This window comes from Zonotrichia leucophrys, chromosome 1A (genome assembly GCF_028769735.1).
Source record: "Zonotrichia leucophrys gambelii isolate GWCS_2022_RI chromosome 1A, RI_Zleu_2.0, whole genome shotgun sequence".
Taxonomy (NCBI): Eukaryota; Metazoa; Chordata; class Aves; order Passeriformes; family Passerellidae; genus Zonotrichia; species Zonotrichia leucophrys.
Window position 1 is genome coordinate 11,955,156 of NC_088170.1, and position 27,437 is coordinate 11,982,592.

Genomic DNA, 27,437 nt, shown 5'->3' on the forward strand with positions numbered 1-27,437 from the left:
TGCAGTAGTGAATAATTTATTTTATTGACATTTTATTTTTGCAGGATACATTCACATCTAGAGAGCCTAGATTAAAAGTGGAAAGCATAAAAATTCATTAAAGTGTATGTGTGATTACATGAGATTCAGTCATTATAATATACAGCTTAAATGTATTGACATTAAAGAAATTATTAAAAACTGGACATAATACACGAGAAGACTTAATGAGTGTCACAGAGATCCAGTGAGGAAAGCAGGGCATTCACTTTATTGATAAGAGATAAAGAGATTGGCCTTTTGGCTTAGTAGTTATTTACTTCATGCCACAGTTTCCTACATTTGAAGTTCCTGCTCTCTGGGCTGCTAGAGAGCAGGGTGTGTGAGATTCAAGTGAATGCACAGGATGGGGAGATACACCAGCACCACTCCACTTCAGCCCTCTCCCTTCTTACTCATGGAGCAGCACTGAGTGCCATCAGGAGTGAGACTTTCTCAGTCAGGGGAATCATAAGTGCATAATTAAACAGCAGCCAAAGAGACAGGAGAGTGATAGGGGCTGTTGGCCTGATATGGTTTTGCTGGTCACAGCTTCCCCTGCTGAAAGAGCTCCCACCGCAGTAATGATGAAGAAGGTCTTGAACAAAACTTTCTGTTCCTGAAACTCTTCCTTCCAAAGCTGAGACTGCAAGTACTGCAATATTAGAAATTTATACTAGTGCTGTGTGGGAAAAAAACCCCATATTCTCCTTCCAAGGAGATTTCTCCTTCCTCTCTGGAGGTTTCTATTATCCCTTTGAAGCGCTGTAGCTGGTAGTTGGTAGCTGGATTTCTGTCCAGGTCATACGAGTTAGGTGGAAAAATGGTTTTTGCAAAACAGTGATAAGTCACCTCAAAAAACCAAGAATAATTTGCCTTCAAAAGAAGTAGGCTTATAAAACTCCTCTGGATTTGAGAATAAGGCTCAGCCTACATTCAGTGTAGGAGTCAATAGTAGGACTGAGTCTGCTGCTGCTGAGTACAGCAGTGTCTGTGTACTTGTCTTCTGCCACTGGAGTCCTGCATACAAGTCCTGCATAACTGCTCTAAGGCATGAAAAAGCTATAGGGAAATAACTTCGTGGATTTTTTCTGAGTTATGGTATCCCAGAGAAAGCAACAATAGAGCAAAGCTAATCTCTCCTTTTAACTCACACTGATTTTCAGAATGGAAAAGCTGTTGCCGAAGATCTCCTAGTGGATTTTCTTCATGGTTTTACAATGGATCCTGGTTCAAGCTTCCTTCTTTCTTTCATATGTGAAATGTAGGTTCAATATTTTGTCCTAACTTGCTTTGGTCTTGCACTTTTGCTCTTTTTTTCATTGAAGATTACGTTTGGCTTGTGATGTTGCTGGCTGCTGCCCATTCTGGAAAGGTGTTCAGCTGGAAGAGCCTAATTCCCCACGTGTTGATGGCCACCATGACAACAGCCAGGCCAATCAGATTTACACCCAGGCCAGCTTTCACCTGCAAAAGCAAAAAGCAAAACAGAGCAACTTAATGAAAAAAATGGGTTCTTTTAACATAGGAAAAAAAAGCAGTTTGTACAATTTATACTGACTCATATGTAGTGTGATAATTTATGTGTAGTGATTTCTAGAGCAAAAAAAAAGCATAAATGAGAGCATATGTGTCAGGGTATATGTTGGAGTATTCAGGAATGAATATTCAGGTTAGAGACTGATGCAGTTCATTGTGAACTCCTCTGTCACTTGGACTTCTCAATCAGATAATCAGAATGGGGAGTTAAACCACACATAACAGAGTGATACACGACTTGCTGTGGTGCTATGTGATAAATCTAATTTCTTATGCTCTCTTGTGCTTGTCTTAGTAGGCCAGTGCAAAAAAGATTCCATACTCCTAAAGCTCTTTAGACCATTACATTCATTAAAAAAATACAAATAAGAAATGTGTGCATCCTACAGATCTGTGTTCTTAACCTGACAGCTCTATTGTGTAAGAGCAGTTCAGATATCACTACTTAATATTAGCAGCAATATTATTTTTATTATTATTATTGGTCTTGTTGTTTTAACATTATTATTATTATTATTATTATTATTATTATTATTATTATTATTTGCTTGATGTGGGAGGATACAGCCAGTGCCAAGACTCACCATATCTTTGATCTGGCAGTGCCCATAGCTGAAGACAATGGCATTTGGAGGGTTACCCACGGGCAGCATCACCGCAAATGAGATGCACATGGTGACAGGAATCAGGGTGTATAAAGGGTTGATAAGCAGGGTTTCTGACTGGAAGAACAGAGGGAGAGAAGTGTTTCACCTGATCAATAAAAGTCACAGCTGATAATGGCTATGAAAGGACCCTCTCTGCTGTGAATCACACCTGCCTAATTTCTAAACTGAAGCATGACAGTATTTTTTAGTTGCTTGGGTTTTTTTAGACCAATGCTATAATTTTGAGCTGGTCATGCTCCAGGAATCTCTCTTGAGACATTTCACACTGAGGGAGGGTGGAGCTTGCTACTATTAGGACACATTTGCTCTTTCTCCCTCTTTTTCTCTGTGACATTCTGTTTAACACTGACTGCTGCTTCAGTCTTCATCCACAAGAAGTCACAACAGGTTAACACAAAGAACTTGCTTCTTCTAGTTGCTGAATATGCTGAGACCGTTATGTGATGTCCTCCTGAATACTGGTTAGGAGAACCAGGTGTTCATGGTCCAAATTTGCATGGTGAGAAGGCAGAGCTGATGGAATATATTTTACAGTGGGCTAAAGAATGAAGTTTTCAGTGGTGGTGAAATTTTCCATTTTCATATGCATTGCTTTGGCCCAGTTTTATATGAGAGGGAAAGGGAATGATAAACAAGGCTGCAATCATTTGGGGGAGGGAAGTGTCTGAAGGTTAATTTTGCAATCTGAAAAGAGAGTCTGCCTTAAGATGGCAGTTCACACTACAAGTAGATTACTGCTCTAAATATTTTTCAGGAGAATCTCTTTCTGCACAGAGCAGAAGCAAATCTGAACTCCTAAGCCACAGAAACACAATTGCATCTTGTGATCTGACCACATCTTAATATTAACTCAGAACTGTTCACATAGTATGCTTTGGGACAATCCCATAAAATAGTTATAATGGGGAAAGATGATTAATGACCTCCATTCTTGGACAGAAAAGTTTCACATTATATTAAAAAGAAAAGGAAATTTTCTGTAACTGCTATTCCAATATAAAATTAATTTACTCTCTCTTTCTTCTACCTTTGCCAATAGCATCCTGATTTTTTTCTGCCCCTTACAAACATCTCTGCTTTCCATGGTGGAAGACAGTATGCTTTACCAGATCAACCCCTTGAACACTTCTAAATCTGGAATAAAATTCAGCACTCCATTCTTTTCTCACAAGTAGGGAGCAGGTGACTTCTAAGTAATGAACAACACATTTAAAATAACACTAACAAAAGCATTTCAAGCTTAATGTGAAATTCAACTAATTTGTTAATTCCATAATCACCTTTTCTTGTACCTGGCATATGAATCCTCAGTGCTTTTTGTCTGAGAAGTATTATAAATTCCATGATGCTAAAATATTCTTCTGGCTGCTCAATTATGGTTTTTTCCTAGTTTCAAGACTACAGAACAGAAGCTTGGGAACTGAGAGTGAGTTTCATGTGGACAGAGTGCCAAGACCCTGACATCCTGAAAAATTCCCACAAGCCTGTGAGGAAACAACAGACTAAAAATGTCACTGGTTTAACTCACCATGCTGCATAAAATAGGCAGAAAGATGGTTATGGTTGCTGGATTACTAACAAATTCTGTTACCATGGACACCAAAATGCAAGCCAGCAGAGTTACAGCCCAGGAGGGAAGGCTGCTCAGGGAGAGCATCTGACGTCCAATCCATGTAGAGAGACCAGAGGTCTGGGGAAAGGACAGAAGCGCAAGAATTACTAAATATTTGGTATGTTTGTCAAACAGATTCTTCTTTCTGTGGCAGTTTACATCAGAGAATCCCACCAGCAAATAAACAAAGTTCAGGTCAATGATTTCTGCATTTCCTTTTGCTCAGTAAACTAGATTTCACTGCAGTGAAAGACATATATTAAGTGCAGGCAGTGCTGCCTACTGCATTATGTACAATCTTTAAAGTATCCACATCATAAATCCAAATTGGGAACCATGCAAAGGAATAAAAGAGCAAGTTGATAATATGTTTAGGAAGGAGGATTTAAAAAAATCTACACCAGTACCTTGCATCCAGCAGCTAAGGCATAACCTCCACCAACCAACACTACAATCTCCCAGGGCATGGTCTTCTGAAAGTCCTTCCAGGTAATGATGGGCTCCAGTGTGGTAATTTCTGGTGACTTTTCACCATCTCCTATATGAAATAAAGTGTGTGACCAGTATTATACTGCCCTTTTAGCAAAGACCTTCACATTTTTCACAAGAATAGAAATGATTGAAGATGCATGGGACTACCTGAGAGAGAGGCAAAGAGGCAGTGCATAGGCTTTTTCTCTGGATAGCCTGGCCTCACAAAATGCAGTATATCAATTCCAAACATCCTGACTTTCCCTTGGCTGCAGTGTTAGTGTAAATAGTTGTAAACCCCTGTGTTCTCATGTTACAGCTTTTTGAGGGACTGTGTGCTGTGTTGTGATATGCATGTGCATATATCTGTAGAGCACAGAGATGGTGTTACAATGGGATTATATTATCAAAGAAGGGCTATGAAGTAGGTCATGATGCTTGATAAAGTGCATTTAGGCCCCTAGATTTTTTCTGAGGACATTAGGGGTTTTTTTTCAGTACCTGAATATTTTCTTAAAGGAGGAGTTAGAGAGTGTCATATTTTCCTAAAACCTGTACAATATATGACAGCATAAAAATATATGTTTCTATAATCTTTACATAAGACTGTGCAGACAATTCTACTTTCATACAGCACTGCTGAAATATATCAGCAAACTGATCAAACCACTGAGTGCTACCCAAACAGAAATGTGAAATAATCTCATTATCAAGAAGACTATGAGAGAAGCATTGCACAAAATTGAAACGTTGTCTGGCACTATGACCTGTTTTATGTTTATCTTAAGACATTACAGTGATTTCCATTGTATAAGTGATGAGTAATTTTTTTGCTGGGGCTTATCTTGAGCTGATTTTGCATTCCAAAATAGAGAACTCCATCTAAACCTTTCCCAAAGCTCAGTCCTGAAGTCTAATAACTGCTAGCACAGAAGAAGTGTCAGTCTCAGATTGAAGTTTGTCATCTTCTGGAGGAGACAATTTGAATTACAGCAAAGGAAAAGGGGGTCTAATGTAAGTAGGGCTGGTATTCTTGACTTGCCAACATAAAACTATCTTCTTGGAACTTTTTACAGACAAAAAAAACTCAAAAAATCATTAGACATTGAAAAATGTACCCTTTCTCTTTCTTACTGTCTTCTCCTCACCTTTTCTCCTTTTTCCAAAACATGGCTTTTTTGCTGGAATCAGGAAAAGGAGAAACCCAAGAAATACAGAGACAGTAGCATCAGTCCGGTAACCTTTCCTAGGAAAAAAAATAGCAACTTTTTCATAAAAACAGAAACATTTCCAAACCAGGTACATAGCTCCAAGTACATTTTTGCAGGTGCAGTTGTATTCCCACATCTGAAGTCATACTAACAGCCTCCTAGAAAAATATGCCTGCTTATCAAGGGTACAAATTGGATTTTTTCCCATTTATTAAACTGAATCTGGTACGCAACTTCAATCACAGCTCAACAATTTTCAATATTCTGGTTGAAAAACAAATAATCCCTTTTGGTTTACAAATCTATTAACTTGGAGGTACAAAAAATACTGTGTTTACTGTAGTGTAAGAAACAGTAAACACATTCTGGGGAAAAGCCAAACCCAGGTGATCCTTTAGAAATGAACTGTAGATTGATTTTAAATTAAATGTTTAAAAGGCTTTCTGTAAAAGTATTCTGAGGAGTACCAAATTCCAGTGATCATCAGAAAATCACACTATTAGAAATTGTTTTTCTGTCAAAATTGGAATGGAAAATTAAAGTAATTTTATACAGTAGCAAGATAAAGAAAACTTACATGCAAATCACTTTTCTTTGATGTGCATAGTGTGTTATAGTAAGATTTAGTATAACTTGTTTCAATATTATTTAAAATAAAAGAAAAATTATTTGCTTATTTGTTTTAGTCACCATTCTCAGCAATATTTAATTGAATGGACATTTTCTTGATAAAACACTTTTTGTCAAAAAATTTAATTTTAATTATAGTTGCAATATATTATAGTGAAAACTTCTTTATGAATGCACTAAAATGTTTTAACCTCAAAATCTGACCCTCCTATTCTTTTACATTTGAAATGGTTTAATTTACTTTCTCTACTTAACATACTTTGAATACTGAGAAAGAATGGAATTTTTCACTATAGAAAAATACATAATTTAAGAAAAAAATCATAATTTTTGAATAAAGACTCCATTTTCTCTGCTTCGTTAAATGTGTCTGACTATGTCTTAGGGGGAAAAAAATTGTAGAAAGTCAAAAGAAGCAAAGTTGTATTCCTGTGCAGTAGTTATGGGGATTTTACTCACTTCTCAAAAAAAGATGACCATCCTGGCACAAAGCCAGGCTCACGAGTGAACCACAGCAAGGTCATCAGGATGAAGAAGAATCCGGTCACCATCTCGGGGTAGCTAGAAATAAAAAAACAGAGAAAGCAAGGAAGTAATTCCAGGTCTGTCTGAAAACTCCAGAAGATATAAGAAAGTAGAAACTGGCTTTAAAAAAGGATAAAAAAATATATGAAAAATAGCAAGGGAGATTAGTTTGAATGAAAGAATTCTAGATTTGGCTCCCAGCTGGGAATCATCTAAACCCTGTAAGAAATAGGCTAAAAATATCCATCTGTATTTGCAATGCTATCATTCATGGGCAAGACCTGAAGGAAAATATTTCTAAATGCTCGTTGTGTATTTGCATTATTATCTGATTAAATGTGTTAACAAGGTGAAGTTCATATTAGCATTCCACTGTAAACACATTCTCCTGCATTTTTTAGAAGGATAGAAAGCCTAAGAGCAAATGACAATGTAAATTAGCACAGATGGTGCACACAAGGTGACTTGAGGATACTTGAGGTGGCTTGAGGATTTTTAATTTAGCATAGATTTACATTAAGAGTGATTTCATATTTAGGCACAGCCTGAACAACAGTTTAGTTTCAGAGTTTATCGTATTCAGTCAGTTGATCTGTCAATATTTCAGTTAAACAGCACAAAAATGTTTTGTGAAGAAGGAATTCTGTGCCATATCAGCCCTTTGAAAATGAAAATGTTGCCAAATAATCTTTTCAAGATACATTTCTTGCCATTGTGCATAAATATTATGGGCAACTGAGAAAGCTGGATGACCCATGGCATAGGAAAAAGCCTTTTTAGAACTTATATCCACTAAAATAAGTATGTGCATGAATTAGGAGAAGGGATCCTTTAGAATTCAAAGACAAACCTGGACTCAGATGACCTTTGAACTCTGGAATAAACTTGAAGGTTTCCTTTCTTTTCCATTTTTCCTCAGAAATAAATGAGTTGCATGTTAGCACTCATGCTTGTAACAAAGTCTTTGATTTTAGTTCATTTTTGCATTTTAATCTATTTCCATACTGGAGGGAAGGAAAAAGAGCTGAGAATTTTAGAATAAGCTACAAGACCCCAAGGCAACATGGAGAGAATAGGAGACAATGAGAGACAAATGCCCAAGGAAGGCAGGTCTGGTTTACCTAACATTTCCCAGTTTCTTGTATTCCTCTTGAATTCTTCTTTCTGACATTTCTTCCCGTTTGGTCTTCTTCTTCTTGCTCACAGAGCAAGTCTCTTTAAAACTGAGACAGCATGAGAAAATTAGGCAAGAGCATAAAGAGGGAGGGAAGAAGTAATTAAAAAAATCTCCAGCAATGGGGTAGACTGAAAATTCTGGTATCAGGGGCTGTTGGGAGAAGATGTGACTGAGGCAAGGCCTGATGGCAGCTGAAAAGGAAATTACTGTGCATGCTATTTGATTAATCTGATTTCAAGTTCTTTTAAGATTCAACTCTAGACATAGTTGGAAGGTTCCCAGGGTGCTCTGACTAGGGCTGATTGGTATCACTGAGCCATCTTGAGCCATGGCTGGGCTCCCTCTGCGTAGGCTTCCTCAAGGAGCTGCCAGAAACCTCCCAAAGCTACAGCTAGAATCTATCGTCACGTGGAGAGATTGTGACAGAGTTCAGCTATCAATAGAAGTTTTTCATGGCCTAACTATGCTTTCCTGGGTTATCCAACATATTTGGGGTCTGCTCTGGCTTTTGAGACCATGTTTGCCTTGAGTAGTCAGGATTCATAATGAGGGAAAGCTGTGCTTGGGATCCCATTAGCTGCCACGACCTGTCTGCTTCTGCTTATACTGTCATAGTAACATTTGTTTATAAATCAGGCACAGCCAGAAAAGCACCACAGAGGCCAGGGGAGTCACCCTGGTGTTTTGCCCAGGTGAAAAATGCCTGTACTTCTGCCAGGGACATGAAAACACATTTCCTAGCTGGATATATTGAGCCCCCTATACACTTGTATGGATGTTAAGTGAATCCCTTAGTTTATTCAGTTTTCCTTCATTCTGTAAGAAAGCATGGACATTCTTAATTGAAATTAAGATGCTTTCAAGCTCATTTTAACCCTCTCCTTTTCTTCTTTCCAGAAGTGTTACCTAGCTGTGCTTTGAGCCACAGATCCCTCCTTTTTCCCTCCAGCTGTACCCTCTGTCACACAGAGGTGTAACAGGATCTAAGCCAGTCTAAAAGAGGCAGCAGCAGTGACTCAGGCACCATGGAAGCGCAACTTTTATGGCTCTTTAAGGTGATAATAGATGCTTTTATGGTCCTTGCTATTTTAATTTCTCATTGAGTACCTCATTAGGCACCAAGCTGTAGCGCTGACCAAACCATGGACTGCAATCTCCCTCAATGTATCTGCTTAAGGCCAGATCCTCAAATTCCTTTGCATTGCTCAAGATCCAGACAGGCCCTGTCTAGTCAACAGAAGGGCTTAACCAGGGCTTGCATTTCACATGTAATATGAAATATGTAACACAATTTTTTAGCTCACATAGCATTGCTCTTCATCTATAGGTATTTTAAATTTCCTTGCAAATCTTGCTGTTAGACTTTAGTAAAATCTACCAGCAGGGAGAGACGAGGCTGGAAGAGCCCTCCAGGCTGGAAGAGAACAGCTCTATGGTTTATAAAGGACAGTTCTGTAGTAATTTCCACCCTTAGCTCTTCTCTTCTGGCAATGATCCTTTGATGAGTCCACCCTTGACCTGGTCTAGGGCCCTAAAGTCTGGAATGCTGTTCCAGCTAAGCCAGGCAATAACACATTGATAGCACAGGGCTTCCTAGGAAAATAACATTATGGGAATTCATTAAACATTTATGAAAAAGCATTAGGCAGCTGTTTCAACAGGTTCCAAGTGTTTCCAGGCTCAGGGGGATGTGAAGGCAGAGAATTGAAGCCCAGCTCCCAGCATAATATATTCTTTAATGAAGTGCAGTGAATAAAGTCAGAGATTAAGGAGCCTTGGAATCTACTACTTCTCAAGAAGTCAATAATGCTTCAGTCCCTGGTATTATTTAGAAAAACATTAATCAGCATGAAGTCTTGGATGCAATGTGGAATTTCAATTTTTGTTTTAAAACCAAATTAATTGAGGGTCATGTTAGGACCTGTTTCTCCTCAAGATTAAAAGAAAAAAGTGGCAGAGGGAATTTATATTAGCCTTTTAATTTGGAGCTATAAGACTCAGAGGCTGACTAAGAGGGGCATGGAGCCATTCACCTCTAAATTACTTCTTCAAATCTAGTCAAGGTCAGCAGCAAGCAGAACTCATTATCAATTTATTCATTGTCCTGGGTGAAATAGTGATGTCAATTCAGTTTACTTTTAAGAGTGAACTAAATCAAATTAAGGCAAATTTAATTCAGAGTAAATGTGTCTGCATCACAATTCAATGCAGATTAACAAATCCATTCTAAATGCACACATTTGGCTGTTTTCATTAACTTTGTAAAGACAATATGTGGTACAAATGACCTAGAAGACTGAAACTTTTTCTTATTTTGGGGCTTAGGGACTGGTATTAAATGTATTTGTCTCTTAGGCTGTGAGTCCCTTCCACTTTAAAGAGAAATATATATGGAGTCTATTTACCTTTAATTTTAATTGGTTTTATGTTTATTTCATTGAGATGGAGGCAGATCTGAAAAGTAACTTTTTCACTTGCAGTTTTTTTTCTATTAATCTTTTAAACTGTGCTTTTCCAAAAGGACTTATAACAATATATTTGAGCCATGAGGGAATCGTGGCTCAAAATTGTCATAAGAGTGAAAAAAAACCCAAATCAGTTGAATGCTTAGTATGGATTTCTGTCAGCAATACCTGGGCACTTCAATCTCAAGCAGCAACACTCTGCACTGCTGTCAGTGCAGGGCAGTTAAGTGAGATTTCCTCTAGTAATTTTTCTGGCAACAAGAAGAAAATTGGGCTTTAAATTCTATTTCCCAGTCAAAACTTCTTTGTGAGACACATTTGAGAGGAGCTGCAGATGCCCTGCTTTTGTAATCTGTGTATCTTGAACAACTTTCACTCACTTGCAGCCCAAGAACAGCCAGTGCAGCCAGAACCAAGTCAGCACCAACATGATGAGGGAGATGGGGAAACTGAACAGAAACCAGGTTCCAAAATTCACCACTTCAGCTTTTGGGTACTGGCTGTAAATTAGAAAAGAGGATGCATGAGAAGTTAGAACAGTACAGGGAGAGGAACCTCTAACAGACATAACTGCAAACACATCTATGGGCATATTTTTCTGTCATGGGGTGAGAGAAAAGTTCCATCAGTTTGCATTTAAAAACAGCTGCATTACCTGTGCAGAGTGAAACCAACAGACAAACAGTGCAGCTCTCCAAACTTTTAATAACAGATGGTCTGGATTGTCTGGCCAGCTTCACAAACACTTGGAGATACCTGAAGTGAAACTGCATCCCTGCCTGTGGTTTATATTAAAGCTTCTTTTAGGGTTGGCAGTCTTCAGAATGATTTCACCAGAACCTCTTTCTATGTTTTCTTATGGGCCACACAAATATTGACTGCATTCTGCTGTGCTCTGACAAAGACGCTGGATGTGTGCATTTGGTGAAACTGTCATAGATCTTGGAAAATTCTGTAAAATCCAAATTTTAAACATGGATTAAACATGACTTCTGAACTTGGTCTTCCGTGATACCACCATTTAAGAGAGAGAAATGAGAGATATCAAGGCAGTAGTGGTAGCAGTAGATGGTCAGAATCAGATCTGAGCTTGGATGTGTTTCTGTGCATGAGAATTGCCACCAGTCTCCTGACAGAAAAACATTCCTGTTTCTGACATTGAAACATTCATGCCTTTGAGAGCCCTGGGCCTGTGATAAAGGAGATACTTAGGTGATCACAGAGCTGCTTCTCATCTTCTCTGAAGCAAATGCATAAGGCCACATATCTAAGTTGGTTGTTTGGGTTTTTTTGTATTACAAGTTGAGCAGCTGTTTTTATGACATTTCTTCTTTTGTGAGTATTTCTTTGTCTTCTTTGCTCTATCTTCATAGCTTTAGTGTTTACTTTTCTAGAGTGCCTGCTGCTTTTCATGAAAACCACTATGTCAAATCAAAAGAAGTTCCTGGAGAAACTTCAGTGTTACCACACTGAGGAGTTTTTACTTTGCACGAGAGAAAGACACGGCTACGCAGCAACCTTCAAACATTAACCATTGGTAATAACATTAGAGTAGAGGAAGAAGCAAATTTTCCTTGAGGTAGGAAGTGACCCACAAGGATGATGATGACTCTCACCAAACCCCAGTGCCACTTACTTGTTGAAGTGCTCGAGGAAGATGAGGCTGGTGGAGGTGCCGATGATGGTGGTCAGCCCGCCGATGGTGGCTGCGTAGGAGATGCTCAGCGAGAGGCATTTGCACACCATGTGGTCATGCCTGCTCTGGTACCTGCTGCTCAGCTCCGAGGGCTCAGGGGGCAGCACCAGGATCTGAGCCTGTGGGGGGACACAGTCACAAGCAGAGCAGGTGATCACAACAGCAGCCCAGCTTGCTCTAATGCCAGAGTGACACGGTGTTGCCACATTTCTCTTCACAGAGAAAAGCAAGTACAATTCTGACCAAGGATCTCTGAGATTCACATTCTCTGAACCTCAGAGAAAGGCAAAACACAATTCTTATCACTTGTTGTGCCAGAGTAGAATGCAACATGGAGATTGTTTATCCAAAGTGAGGATGTTTTGTTTCCTTATGTGTCGGGACTGTCGGGTGACAGTCACGAGATTCAGGGCAGTGTGAGCAGTTGTGTGCAGAGTTGAGTGCTTGGCAGATTCAGTTTAGATGAAATATATATAGTATAGTATAATAAAGTAATTAATTATTCTTCTGATATCCATGGAATCAGATGCAACATTCTCCCTCCCCTTTGTCAGAGTCGCCTTTGATTTGCTATAATATGGGTCCCAGAGAAGCAACAGGTTTTAGAGAAGCCAGGTTTTTCTTTACAGGGATTAACTGGGATCAGTCCTGGAAACTTGTCGCAGGGCCTAAAATGGCCTGGTATGTGACAAAAATGTAGGACAAGCAGTAATTAGGCTTCTGGCTAAGGTTTGGGCCCACTCCAGGTCTGACTGGGATATCAGTGGGATACCAAAATCCTTTGAGGGTTACAGGGATGGGATTCCAGCACTGAGCAGAAAGAATCCATAATCCTTGAGGCTTAGGAGCAGCCACCACACAAAGGCTTGGTGAACTTTTCACACTTAAACGAGCTCAGGGCCTCTAATTAGGGATGGAGTGCTGGGGATCTCAAAATGGAATGGAAAAGGCTGAGCAATGAGAATATGGAAGGAAAAGATGCCAGAAAATTTTGCTCCAAAAGAAGCTTTCATATCAGTGACAGGAAAATGTCTATGTTGGTAGATCAAGTCCTTATACTAGGAAAAAAGATAGAATGAGGAAAAAGATAGCAAGTGGTTCAGAAATGTTTGTTACATTTACTAATTTTTGTTTTGATTTATTTTTGAACTGTGAACACAAATTCATGTGTTGATTTTAGCCTATTTTTTCATGCCATTAAGGCATTACAAAATTGTCATCCAAACAGCAATTTCTTCTTGGATCCACTCAAGAGAAGTAGAAATACTGCAATGAATTGATTTAATGGAGGATTTTGAGGCTGGATATTTTGGAAGACAAAAAGGAAGTGGATACTAAGAGTACCCAACAAAGTGGATGAACAGATTAATGGTCTGCTTTTTTCATTCTGAGTAGGGTTTTTTGTGCCAGAGGCTGTTATTTTTGAGTTGGGCTATTTTCCAAGGAGGATATGCAGAAACAAAGTGGCTATTACAGTCAAATAATAAAGGAAACTCGTGATCACGTTACTGGATGTAAAGCTAAATGAATTGTGCCAGCCATTGGGGAAGGGTCTTGTCAACAAACCTGTGATGGGTTCATCTAAATGCGAGCAAGAACTGGCAAAGGGCCAAGCTGGGGCTGTGCTGAGGTGATGGACAATGATTCCTTTCAAGGAAATATTAGGGAGCAGGTGATGTTCACACCTGATTTTTGCCTCACCCCCAGGTCTAACATTTCCTTACCTGAGGCAGGTGCTGCCCATTGCTGGTGGAATTCATTGTTCCAATAGGGTTGGCTATCATGTGCACACCATTCATAGTCTGCAAGGAGGAAAATGCCTTTGGATTAGCCTTTCTTGTGTTCCATGGGGCACTTGTGAATTTGTGATGCTTTGTAAAGGTGACTGGGAGGCAGGCTTTGGGGGCAAAAAAGGAAAAAGTAAAAAAGTTTCCAAAACTACAAGAAAATTCAATGCACTTAAATCAACTGTTAATTTTAAATTGGAGAATAAAAAATAAACTCCCAGCTTTTTTTAATTTTTAAGTGATTTTAAAGTCAAATTATAATGAGATTAGGTCTTCCTCTGGCCTGTCTGAGACTCTAACAGGTCCCTTGAGCCTGTGACTTTGTGATGTGTACAAGCTGCTGCAGCAACTTGAGAATTCTCAGCTTCAGAATCCGGCAATACTGGAACAACAAAAGATCATATCTGGATTTGCTAGAAACCATTTGGAATTGTTTGTTCTCTGACTGGATCTCAGGATCTCCAGCAAGGAGTACAACAGGCTTCTATTGTTTTGTAATTCTCTCTTTGCTGCTTTGGAGCTAATGTTCCCCAATTGATTTGTGCAAGCAAACTGACAGATTAAATACAAAGCAGGACATTCTGCAGTACCTAATATTTGCCAACAACCACCACACATTTGAAATAAAGGGACCAGCAGGTTTTTTTCAGAGCTGTGTGCATTTTGATCTGCTGGTTCCTGCACTAGATGACAGGGTAACACAGAAGATACCACCTATGACAATACCTTTGAGTGCACCAACGAGCTCAAGTCAGTAGTAGTAGCACTAAAAACAAAGAAAGGAAAATATGCTTTAAAAATGTCTGTTCATTCAGCTTCTGCAAGAGGGACACATCATGGGTAGGAGGGGAGAACTAGAATATGAAATGCTGAATACTACTTATTAGAACCTCTTATATGGGCTCTTGGCGAAAAAGTAAGTTATTATTATGTTTCATAGCTCAATCTCTAGCTGTGTAACAGTGGAGTTCCACCTCCATGCAACAAAAAATTGTTTCTTGGTATCATTTACCCCATTCTAGGAGAGGACCCCATTCTCTGTGGAGTGGATCACCAGGCAATCCAGCACCACTGCTGTCTGTTCTAGTCAAGTTCTTCCTCTGCCAACTTTTCCAATGCTGTTTCTGACTCCCCACCTGTACCACATTAAAGCCTTTCCTAAAACCTGCCCTGTGTGTCATGTGGATCATGCAAACAATCCACTGAACTTACTTCCAGAAAATGTGCTACTTTTCCTGCCAAATTTAAAGCTCTTTTTCAAGTAATCCTATTTTAATAATAGTTCTGTTTGAAATATCCCACACATGCTCTTCAACGGGGGTTAAAGGGATTAATGGCACAATGCCAATCTGAAGATTTGATTCTATATAGAAAATATGGCTGGATAAAAAAAGATAAGAGAGAGAATATTGGAGAACCCAAATAGTCTCTAGACTGATGAGAAAATTATTTCGATCTTGCCAGTTAACTTAAAGCCATCAACCTGTACTATTTGAATTATAATATTTGTTTTAAAGCAAATTAAAATTTAAAGAAACTTGTTTCTCTTTTGCTTTGAGCAGTTGCAAACAATGCAGAAGGAGCTCAAAAAGGGACTGTGCAAATTTGTTCTCACACTTCATAAGATGCTCCTCAGAATTGGCCTATAATAAATTTTTAGAACATTGGCTTTGTATACTGTCTTGTATATCTTGAACTGATGCTTAATTAGATCTTTTGACAAAGAAATTATTCTTGTACTTGATTTACCCTTTCCCCTTACTAGATTCTTCCCCAAACAGAAACTGCTGGTGTTTGAAAACTGTGAAGAAATTAATCTACATTTAAAGAGATCTTCTGCAAATTTTGTAGGGGAGGAGGGGTGGTTTTTTGTGGGTTCTCCCTCCCCCCATGTTCCCCTGCCCTCCACTCCCATCTCTCTTGAATGCAGGCAGTTCAGGCTTCCTCCAGGAATGGTCTGTAAGTGATGTCCCTCTGGATATGTCCTGTGGGCAGTTTGTGCTGTACTTGGATCCTCTTCATCACTGTTCCTTCAGGGGAACAGAATAAAAACCTGTGGACAGCCCTTTCTTACACAGCACAAACACAGTTTCCAAAGAGCTTTCAAACCCCTAGAAATATTTTCCTTCTCCCTAAAATATCCATAGTGTTAAAAAATAAATGAATGCTGCAAAGTTTTAGTGAGATCCAGAGCATTGCATTAACCCCATTTATCATGTAAGCCTTCCTTGTCAGTCACATGTGACACATTCACTTGTAAGGTTCTGCTTGCCCTTCCTGGCTCTACTCCTGCGTTCATCTCATTGCAACCTGTGCAGGGCTCAAATGTCCAGTCCTGGTGTACAGGGGTCATTCTTACTCCTCATTGATGAAGATAAGCTCCAGGGAAGGCTGCCCGTGCTTTTCACCGAGACCTGCAACAGAGGAACAGAGAGAGCCCTTGGGGGAACAACTGAGCTCAGCCCCTGGCTCACACCCCTGCACCTGGAGGAGCTCCTGTAAAAATAAAATCTTTATCCAAACACTCTCAGGTGCTCTCTTGTTGTGGCATTTTATTATTTTGTGTTGTACTGATCATGTGCATCTGGCAATTAAAAGACTGTGATACCTACGTGTAATAGACAAGGTTGGACGAAATAATTTTCAGCCTGGAAAACGTAAAGTAAGAGAAAAGAGAGATTCTTTTCTTTCTAAGCCTTCTTCTTCTGGGAAGGAATGAACAAAATGAACCTTAGAGCTTTTATCAATTTTTTATTGTGGGGATTGTCAAGAGAAAACTTCTGAGCCTCTTCTAAATTTCCTGGGCTTTATTCCCAAAGGTTTCCTTCTACCCTGTAAAATCCTACTGCCAAGAGTTTATGACACACAGCTACAGCAGATGCCCTGATTCAGTATAAATAATTTCCCAACTCCTATTCTTCCATCACTTCTAAAATTTCCTTTGAAAGGAATATCAGAGTACAAAAAGGAATATCAGAGTACAAAGAGTACATATCAATGGTTTTGGGAGTATAAGACAGAGAGATCTGACCTGCACAGAATTTCAGTAATATGTATCAACAAGTGAGGTCACTGACAAACAAATGAGCAAAGAGTGAATGCCAATACTGACAAATACCTATGGGCTTGCTTTCCTCAGCAGTGGTGCTGCCTGCAGCCGTGATGGCCTCGCACTCCTCCTCAGCATTCACCAGCTCCTGGAGCACTGCCTCCACGATGGGCATCACCATGGCTGTGCTGGAGGTGTTGGAGAGCCACATGGAGAGCACCGTGGTGCAGCACATAAAGCAGAGCAGCAACCTGGAGTGCAGGGCAGGGAAACACGGGGAGTTGGAGGCGGCAGAAAAAATAGGGGGAGATTTGTAAGCTGTCAGACTCTGAAAGATGGGTATTAAAATGCCCCAAACCAAGGAGCTTTTGCCCATGGATGGGAAGATCAGAGTGGATTCAAGCTGCTGCTCCCAGCCTCAGCCTGCCCCAAAGCCAAGGGTTCACTCACATGCCTGGCTTGGCTCCAGCCATCATCACCATGCGCAGGGCGATTCGCTTGTGGAGATTCCACTTTTCCACAGAAGCTGCCACACAAATCACACCCATGAGGAGCAGAGTTGTGTTCTTGAAATATTCAGCAGCCACCTGCATTAAGGGCCAGGGGGGAAGCAGACAGTTAAAAAAGCAGTAAACACACAGAAATCATCCTGAATGAGAAGAAATATAGCATAGTGCATTTTTGCGCCCTCGAGTAAGAATGACAGGGAGCTGGAGAAAATGAAGAATTCATAAATCAAAATATTCTCTTTAATATTTTTCTTGTTGTGTTTACAAATAAGGCTCTATCCCCTGTTGTTTATAGGCCTCTGAGTTTTGAAGAGATCAAGAGAAATGTTATATTTGCAAGCAGGACGTTCAGTGCCTGCAGTGAGTCAGTCATGCTTAGCTAGGCTCAGATGGAAACAAGCACAGACAAAAGTGGACTGAAGGCAGCTTATTCATGTGCTTCTCTGTTTTTTTCCTTCTGCAGGTACTGTTTATCTTGCCTATCTTTATTCTGTCTTGTTCAGCTTTTGGGAAAAATGTGGCATCCCTAGAACTTACCACATCAGAATAAAAGTCCTTTGGGACTTGCTCTTTGAATGCAATAAAAAAAATGTTGGTATATTTCTGCAGTGATTCACAAATCCTGTATCAAAACTTGTCACATTGGAAATCCATTTCCATTTTATCAGGAAAAGAGGGAAAAGTTTCAAGACTAAGAACTTTTATTTAAAGACAATGAGCAAAAACCGTCACTGGCTCAGGAAAATATTCAGACACCACCTCCAAACAGGAATTGTGGATGTGAGTCTTGCTAAAATATGAGAAAATATTCTGTGATGAGAAGATATTCTGCAAAAATGGCAAATTAGGCAACCCATAAAGTTCTTACTCAAACATACACACATACTTTTGTAAAAACAAACAAAATGGGAGAAAATAAAAATTACAAAGAGATGCTTGGGGTCTAGCAAAATTTTTCATTTCATTTTTATGAAAACCTTCCTAGGCTGTTGCTGGAATATTTTTCAAAAAATGTAATTTCTTCAGTTTAAAACTAGTTCTCTAATGAAATGTAGCTGCCAGCATTTTAAAACTATTAAAATCAGAGGAAGCAATAATTTTTTTCCATTGTCCTCAGTTATACTGATGCTCCTCCATAAAATACAAGAATGACAATAATGTTATTTTGTGAAATTTGCAACAAGTTATATATCTAATGACATTTATTTAATAAATCCCTATGGTGACTTAATAGACTTGGCCATCATAATTGTGTGCCAGAACTTTTAAATATCACTTTTTTTGCTTTCTTCTACTGGTTTCTTTCTCATTAGCTTTCTTTATTTTCCTGCTACCTTTTTGAAAAATAATGAGGTGAAGGAAGGAAATCCATCAATCCAGCAGCATGAAGAATCTGGGTTTTTTTTCTTCTTTATTCCTTTCATAGACATTTTGGAGAAATAAGTGAATGCTAACTTAATACCAGCATACATATATATATGACACACTGGTTCATGCTCTTAAGCCCCTGTGAGTAATTTTGAGCTTAAATAGCAGTAATTTTCTAGCAAGAGTCAATCCAGAACAGCAGATTGGAAATAATGCTCCAGAGTTGTTTACTTTTGCATGCAGGGATTTATTTCAGCTCCTAAAGCAAATAATACATTCCATGCAGTAGTCTTACTGTCACTTTATTTTCTATTGCGTTGAATTTCTCTCAGGCTGACATTAAATTTCCTTCTCCAATGTGCTGCCAAATTTTTAATGAAAATGCCCAACTACTTTACCTTTATGTTAGGAAAAAAAGATTGTGAAAATACTGAATTCTGTTGGTATGAAAATGCATCTCATTTTATTACAAAACTTGGGGGAATAAGCAGTCATTAAACTCTCGGCTCATGCTTTTTCTATCCATTTATGGGTATTCCCAGAGCTAGATTGTGAGAGAAATCCAACAATTTTATGTTTGCTACATATTCCTCTGCATTCTTATCTGTATTACTCATCCTTAAATCAAATGTGCTGTCCCCTCACTCCCCCAAAAAGAGATAGAAAAAGGCAGGGGGAAAAAAGTTGCAGAGAAAATAAAATAAATTCTTGGCATATAATGAAAGAAATTAACATTCAAAAAAACCTCAAGTAAGCAAATTCAGGACTGATGATAGAAACTTTTCTGTACAGCTACTCCTTTGCCTAAAAACTTTTGGCTGCAGTGCAGCAGTACGTTACAGCTTTGAGAAAAGGCTAGACATCCACCTTGATAACAAAATTATCCAGCCTTTTCCAGTAAATGGTAACTTGTTTTAGCATATGTAGCCTCTTGCCTTATATGGCATCCACAATAAATAAAATTGCAAGGAATCTTGACAGTGAATCCTTTGGCTGCTGCTCACATGGATTTGAGGAGGGCAGATGTGACAGTGTTCACAGGGGTCTGATGATGAGGGACGAGATGAGAATGCGACTCCATGTCTTAGAAGGCTTGATTTATTATTTTATGATAGATATTATGTTAGAACTATACTAAAAGAATAGAAAAAAGGATTTCATCAGAAGGCTAGCTAAGAATAGAAAAGCAAGAATGATAACAAAGGTTTGTGTCTCGGACAGACAGTCTGAGCCAGCTGGACTGTGATTGGCCATTAATTAGAAGCAACAACATGAGACCAATCACAGATGCACCTGTTGCATTCCACAGCAGCAGATAATCAATGTTTACATTTTGTTTCTGAGGCATCTCAGCTTCTCAGGAGAAAAAATCCTAAGGAAAGAATTTTTCATAAAATGTGTCTGTGACAGGCAGAGGTGGGATCCTGTGGTGCAATAGGTGTTGGTAATTGTTGGTGATGCAGGAGCTGAAAGGATGGACACCTCTCCTGGCTATTGTAGCCTCTCTCACATCCTACATCTATCATCAGATGAAGAAAGGGCTGGTGGGACCCAGTTGCACCTTACAGGATGAACACTTCTGCCTCCCATGCCTCCAAGTCTTGCTGCTGCACTAAGATCACCCTTGTTCACATAATTAGCTGAGAGCAAGAACATAAAACGATAAAAACACACAATGGTCTGACCTCACTGGACTTCATGACCCCAAAGAGAGGATACAGGAAGGCAGGAACCAAGGCTGCTGCCCCAAGGGGTACTGCTTCAGAGACCCAGTACACAGCTGTCACCACGAGCACGTAGGCACACGAGGCTTCCTGCAGGGACAAGCACAGAGGACGAGTGTTACTGCCCCACCACATGCTCTGGGGAGCCCTGAGAATTTACCCTTAGGATTCTTCAGATTGTGGGTACCCTGGTTTAAAAAAAAAAAACAAAACAAAAAGGAGTGCATTGGGTCCTCCAACGGAGCAGTTGTTTGGGTGTGAAATCTTGGCTACCTTCTGAAAGGAGAGAGTCAGAAGACGATGCTAATGAAAGTTTTCACATATAATCCAAAGCAAAGAGTTGGGATAAACCCATTTATCAGCAAAACAATGACATAAAGTGCATTTGCAAATTTGTTTGTTTTCCATAATCCAGTATTTACCAGGCACTTAATCATGACTCCTCAAATTAGACCTTGTGACCTGTTATCTCAGGATATTTGTCCCTCCAGTCCTGGACAAAGACAGGAACTGGTAGTTTTCAGGACTGTGGCGGTGTTCACAGGGGTTCTTGGATGAGGGAAGAGATGAGGATCTGACTCCATGTTTCAGAAGGCTGATTTATTATTTTATGATATATATTACATTAAAACTCTACTAAAAGAATAGAAGAAAGTATTTCATCAGGAGGCTAGCTCAGAATAGAATAGGAAGGAATGATAACAAAGGTTTGTGGCTCGGGCTCTCTGTCTGAGCCAGCTCACTGTGATTGGCCATTAATTACAAACATCCAACATGGTTTGGATACCCCTTGGATCTTAAATCTGGAATGCTCTAAAATGAAAAATCATTGATTCTTCTTTAATTAGAAGTTATTTTTCTCCTCTGGCAACTGCTGAATCCGATACAGAGCCCATGCAAATATTAGCAGAAGCTAATGAGTTAAAAATTAAAAATATGTTGGAGTCACTAAGTCACAAAAAAGGCCCAATGCTCTGCTTTCTGGGAATGCACCTGTTGCATTCCACAGCAGCAGATAATCAATGTGTACATTTTGTTCCTGAGGCCTCTCAGTTTCTCAGGAGGAAAAATCCTAAAGAAAAGATTTTCCATAAAAGATGTCTGTGACACAGGACCAGATGAGAGCATTCATATTTACCATAAAACTGCCTTGTAATTATTTTGGGAAATGCTCTGGAAACTTGGGGTTGGGGGTTTTTCGTTGTTTTTTTAGTTTGTTCGGGTTTTTTTAGGCAATGTGCAAACACTTTTGTCAGCTGATTTTATTTGCTCAGGTAATTCCTACAGACCTTTGGAAGAAGACCACAGGCCTGAGGGGTTGGAGGCAATGGAGTTAATCAAACAAATTTGCTGCTGTCCAAGGTTCTGGTTGAAAAAGGCAGGAGAGCATCATGGTGAGCAGTGATGGGGAGCTGGGATATGACAGAGAAAAGTGCTATCTGCTGAATATTCTTACAGGAAAATACATCTAGTGAATGAAAGTATTCTGGGCCTTTTCTTTAGAAATGTCTTTATTTATGGCTTTCATTGGAGCTCTCCTTAAGCTCAGTTTCTTATACGTAGCAATAGTTTCTTTACTTAGAGACCTAGAGATGTCTGCTGGTAATAATTACAGAAATTATCCTCAAGAAAAGGTTTTTCCTTTTTTTTCCCCTTCTCAAATTTGAAGCCAAGTCCTGTACTTGCCTTAACCTACTGTTCTATGGCAGTTAATAGGTCTGCACTGATTTTTTCCAGCTATAAATTTATCTGTTCTTCATTTTGCACCAGATGTTCCATGTGAACTTATCAGGCCATATGGAGTCACAGCTCACAATTGTCTATTGTTTAGAAAATTCACCTTTCACAAATGCTATTTGAGTCTCTTAAAATAAAATTTTATATATTATACATCCATGCTGGCTGGATGACTTCTAAATACAGCAGCTTTCAAGAGGTCTCACAAGCGATTCTCACAGATCTTTGTGCAAATCAAAGAGGATGTTTTACATTTCACTGTTTTCAATCAGTTTGGTGAACAAGGTGGTAAAGCCTATTGAAATTATACAAGGATGTGGGTTCAATGGAATTAATCAATAGCTTGTATTTAAATTCATCTTTAGAGATGTCATTTTTTCATTACCTCTAAAAAAGAGCCACAATCAGATGTTTTTGGGTTTTTTTTGAAGTACAGCTTACAGTAACAAGAGGCACAACACAGCCCCGAGAGGAAATTAAGATAGATTGATATGTAGTATTTCCTTTACTTGTGCAAGAATTGTAGCCAAAGTTACTCAGAAGCTTGGATTTAAATTAGCTGCCAGTTCTTGCTCTGACTCCTGCTTCAGAAAAGTGTAACATTAAACAGTTATAATTCAACAAAGCTAGGGTGGGTTTATATTGGATATTGGGGAAAATGTCTTTAGTTGTAGGGTGAAATTTAGCTCTGAATTAGCCAACTTGCTGCTCAGTCACGTTTAACTACATTATACCTCAAGGTTAATATTGCACAGAAAGCAGAGCATGGGGCCTCTTTTGTGACCTAGTGACTCCAACACATTTTTAATTTTTAACTCATTAGTTTCTGCTAATGTTTGCATGGGCTCTGTATCAGATTCAGCAGTTGCCAGAGGAGAAAAATAACTTCTAATTAAAGAAGAATCAATGATTTTTTAATTTTAGAGCAGTCCAGATCTAAGATCCTAGGGGTATCCAAACCATTTTCTCACTCCAAAAATGTACTTCTCTCTAATTTATTTGAGCAATTATGTCATTTTCTATTACCCCTCTGTGTGTGGCAAAAACAGTAGGTTGGTAGTGAAAATGGAATAGGACGGAGGGAATTTGCATCTCTACCAAAACCTTACTGGGATGGGCACTAAGTCTTTGTGTTTCCTATACACAAGGCTCTACCCATTTTCCAAAAGAAAAAACCCAAATAAATTGCATTTTTAAATGGTACAAAACTGTAAGCAAGTACTGGGAAAGCCAAGCTTGCTAATCTCCGCTAAAAACTTAATCGGCTTGTCTGGCAACTTTATTTATTTTCTCTGCTGGTTTCCAAGAGAAACCATATTAATCTCTTCTATTTAATTAAACTGAGTTTATATATTTAATTAATGGTTACCAGAGCTACTAAGTGTTGCACTGAAGCAGTGGCAGTGTAATTTTAACTGTTTCACCCTCCTCATTTGTTGTTTTACAGCTGAAAAATTCTGTTAAACCCACCTCAGAGCTTGAAGCAGGAAAAGGGAAACGTGATGGTTTAGGGACTATCATCTAATTATCTCTCTTCAGTCAGCCCCTTGGGTTAAAATAAGAGCTGAAAGGAATCCATGGCTAAAAACTCCACACTAAGGGTCATGCATAAAACTTCTGTAACTAAAATATCCAAGGATCTCAGAATGATTAAAAGGAAGAATAAATTCTATATGTTGGAAATTTGCCCACTTATTTGCCCATTGCATATCTTGCATGCGGACATGTGGTTAAGCTCTGCAAACAGGTAGTCCAGCCTCTGGGATAACATCTTTGATTTTATGGGACCAGCTGAAATTCCATCCTTCAGCTTGTGTAAATAAAACCAAAGGTGAATGAAAATGAGTCAGCTGTGGCTCTCCAGAGCATGTTCTGTGCTTTAGGGTCCATTCTGCTGATTTGGCACATCAAGGTGCCACCATCCCCTAATACTACATTCTCAGAGCTCTGCCAGCAGGTGACTTTCAGGAGTCATCCAAATGTCCTTGACTGGATGCAGGGTGGCTACAACAACAGTGGGCACAGAAAGCCTGTCCCCAGCTGACTGAAATCATGTGGCATTCCTTGTGGTATCTCTGGTGGCTTCATGGCAAAAAAAAAAAAAAAAAAAAGTGGATAAAGACTACAAAAAAGAAGCAAAAATACTCACATGTCACTGTAAACAATGAAGGAAACAAGGACAGAATAAAGAAGATCCTCAGTTTGGAAAGCACACACTTTTTTTTTTTTACCTGAAAGGCATTTATGTATGTCCAAACATGTGGGACAAGTAAATCATAACTCCAGATGGGGAAAAAGAATTTGAGCAAGTTTTCTCAAATTCATTCTTCACCCATTTCTTTTTACAAAATAATATAAAAGAAGCTGTGGACTTTATTCTCATTAGCAGCATCTACCACCACTCCTTGTGCTCTCTTTGATCTCTTTTGCCACTACACATGTAATGGTCCTTTGACTTTTCCAGAGATGTGCTGGTATCATCAAAGAAACTGCAAGCTGATTCCCTGCAGAAATGCAAATATAAATGACCTGGTAATTTCAATCTCTATAAAAAAGATAAAAAGCGTAATATAATTGTAAAAATACAAGCATGCGAGCAGGCATCAAATTTAATCTTTATATTTAAAAAGTAATCATAGTCAGTGGGTTGTAACAAAATAAAATCTACACAAAAGCACTTGGATAGTGTACTCTTGGCTGAGTTTAAATGGTGTGGATGTTTTCTTAATAGCACTATAAATATTTGTCCAGCTCTTGCTAAGGTTGCCAGCTGTGCTTTACTCTCTGTGGTCACTCACATATCTACAAAGTGGATGTAAATCTCCCCTGGATGGATTTTCACATCACTTTGCAGCAAAGCAGCACCACGAGGTGCAGAGGAACAGTGCAGAGCAGCTTGTACTGTACAATAGCAACTCCTGCAGCAATCCTGTCAGTGAACTCTTGCTTCAGCAGCTATAAGGTGCTTTACAGTCCCCTGGCTGAGCATGCCAGGGAGCATCTCTTCCCATGTCACCCTTCCAGTGGCGTCAGGGGAGATTAAACCCCTCTGCAGAACAAGCCTCTGTGAGAGGGTGAGCCTTTCTGTTCCCTGAAGAGCACAATTGTCTGTTATTCATCCCCTCTCTTGAGATAAAAGAGATGAAAAAGCACTGTAAGAGAACAGCCAAGACCCATGGAAGTTCAAAGCAGGAAAACTCAAAGTGCAAACACACAGAGTTCAGTGGTGCAGGAATATTTCCTTGTTATGAATTCTGGTTTATTTTCCAAGCAAAATGTTACGGTTTTGTTTTTGAAATCATCTATGCAATTTCTAGTCCTTTGCATTTCTATTGGGTAAAGCACCAGCATTCATAAATTCCCTGGTACTTTAAGGAAGAATGAATCTTTAGTAGGGTAGAGGGTGGAATTGGATATTGCTGCACTTTTTGGACAGATTTATGTCTAGGTCTATGAGGAAGAACAAGCTGCAGATTTTTAATACATTGCAGATTTTGATAAATTAAACATCACCACCTCTCTAAGGCAGAAAAATGTTGCTATGGGACACAAAATAAAATATGGACACTGGAACCTCCAAGGTAAAAAAAGGGAAGTTTAATTTCTGACTCCAACATTTATAGATTGTCAAAAGTGACAGAGGATTGGAGGATGACAGTGTCACCTCTCCAATGACACTGGACAAACTAACAGTCCATCAAATTTCTCCTCCTCCAGAAGAGAATGTAAACCAATAATTATTTACAATTATTATTTACAAAACTGTGTGAGGAAGTTCATTACAAGAATGTAAACATCAGAGGGCTTAGAAGAACTGAGAAGAACAGGGCAACAGAAAAACATTGCTATTTTATGAGTTAGAAAGAGATCCAACATTTCTGCTTCAAAGCAGTGCTTTTCTAGCTTCACCTGGCTCTGCTTGTGGCACAAATCAAGGTAGCTCTAGCTCTTAGAGATGGTTTCTCAGTGACCCTCACAGTCCTTCAAAGATGAGTCTTTGATTTTTCTAAGATCTGTGTTTCTTGACATCTTTGTCTTTCCTTCTGCACGCTGCAAACTTAATCAGCAGGACTGCCTGCTGCACCCAGAGGCTTTGTTAAAAAGAAAATGAAAATGTACTTACACTGCTGGGGTATATGAGTGGCAGGGGAAGCAGCAGAAGTGGAATGAGAACAACGAGCAGGAGATTTCTGGATCGGAGGATCTCCTTCATCACTGCCATGCTCCTTCTGGTGCCTTTCTCCTCCTTCAGGTTCTTCTCCGGATCCTCAGATATTCCAATTTTCATGCCACGTTTTCCTTTACCTGTGCCTGGATTTCCCCCAGAAAACTCTCACAACCTCATCTACTGTCCCCACAGCCACCTAAAATATCTTTCTTCCTTTATTTATTCTTCAATCTGTTGTTTTGAAAAGGTTTTTCAATTAAAAATACATTCAGTTTAGGTAGGGCTCACCAGCACATCCGAATTATTATCACACCATAGCATGCAGGGGTTTGCAAGTTGGAGCATAGTGATCTTTTGACAAATTTTCTTTTTAATACAGACTCACAGTTGTAGATGTGTTGTATCCTTATTCCCATGTCTTATAAAGTTTTTTCTTCCATCATCTAGTGGTGTTATTTCCTTTTTCATAAATCAGGCAAGATATGTTTTGAGCTGCTGCTTTTCCTCTTGTTTGACAGTCTGAAAATCTCAAACACAGTTTCTTTTCTTCTGGACGATTACTGAACCAAACAATTTATTTTCCAATGCATAGAAGTAAATTTTCAGGTACTTCTTCTTTAAAGAAAAGACCAAACCCCCCCTCCATTTGCAGGTCCTTCAGATTTTATTTCTTTGCTTCTATTTTGTATCTACCTTTACCCTACTTTTGCCCTGAGCTTGGAATTCACAGGGCAGTAATTCCAACATGGATTATACTTGATCTCAAGACAAACATTTGTTAAAAAGCTACAGGCAACTCTAACTCACCAATGAGGACTGCAGAAGGTAGAAGTTGCTCCACCCATTGTCCCAAACCCAGTCAGAACATTTGAGAAAATCAACAGCCTTCTGACATTTCTACAAATATATAAAAAGACCCTTTTTTAGGTTGCAGAACAGTTTGTTATTGTTGCAAGGTCTCTGTACTGATGATAAATAAATAATTGTTGTTTTCTGAACAGTATCTTTTGTCTTCGTGTTTCTTCCATCACAACCCTTGAATGTCACTAATTCAAAAGGCATGGGCTGATCTCTGTACTGACT

The 27,437-nt window shown here is 39.1% G+C and overlaps 1 protein-coding gene across 1 annotated transcript; it reads right to left on the reverse strand.

Annotated features, from left to right (window-relative positions):
* On the reverse strand, positions 1-27,086 carry SLC13A4 (solute carrier family 13 member 4). The gene is made up of 16 exons (XM_064737791.1): positions 26,310-27,086; positions 20,411-20,539; positions 17,299-17,435; positions 16,918-17,099; positions 16,159-16,213; positions 14,526-14,565; positions 13,737-13,814; positions 11,953-12,131; positions 10,697-10,816; positions 7,796-7,897; positions 6,609-6,710; positions 5,457-5,554; positions 4,245-4,375; positions 3,754-3,915; positions 2,142-2,279; positions 1-1,485 (listed from the first exon to the last, which is right to left on the reverse strand). The coding sequence occupies exons 1-16, from the start codon at positions 26,472-26,474 to the stop codon at positions 1,348-1,350; spliced, it is 1,956 nt and encodes a 651-aa protein (XP_064593861.1). The 5' UTR covers positions 26,475-27,086; the 3' UTR covers positions 1-1,347.
* Positions 27,087-27,437: the final 351 nt, after the last annotated feature.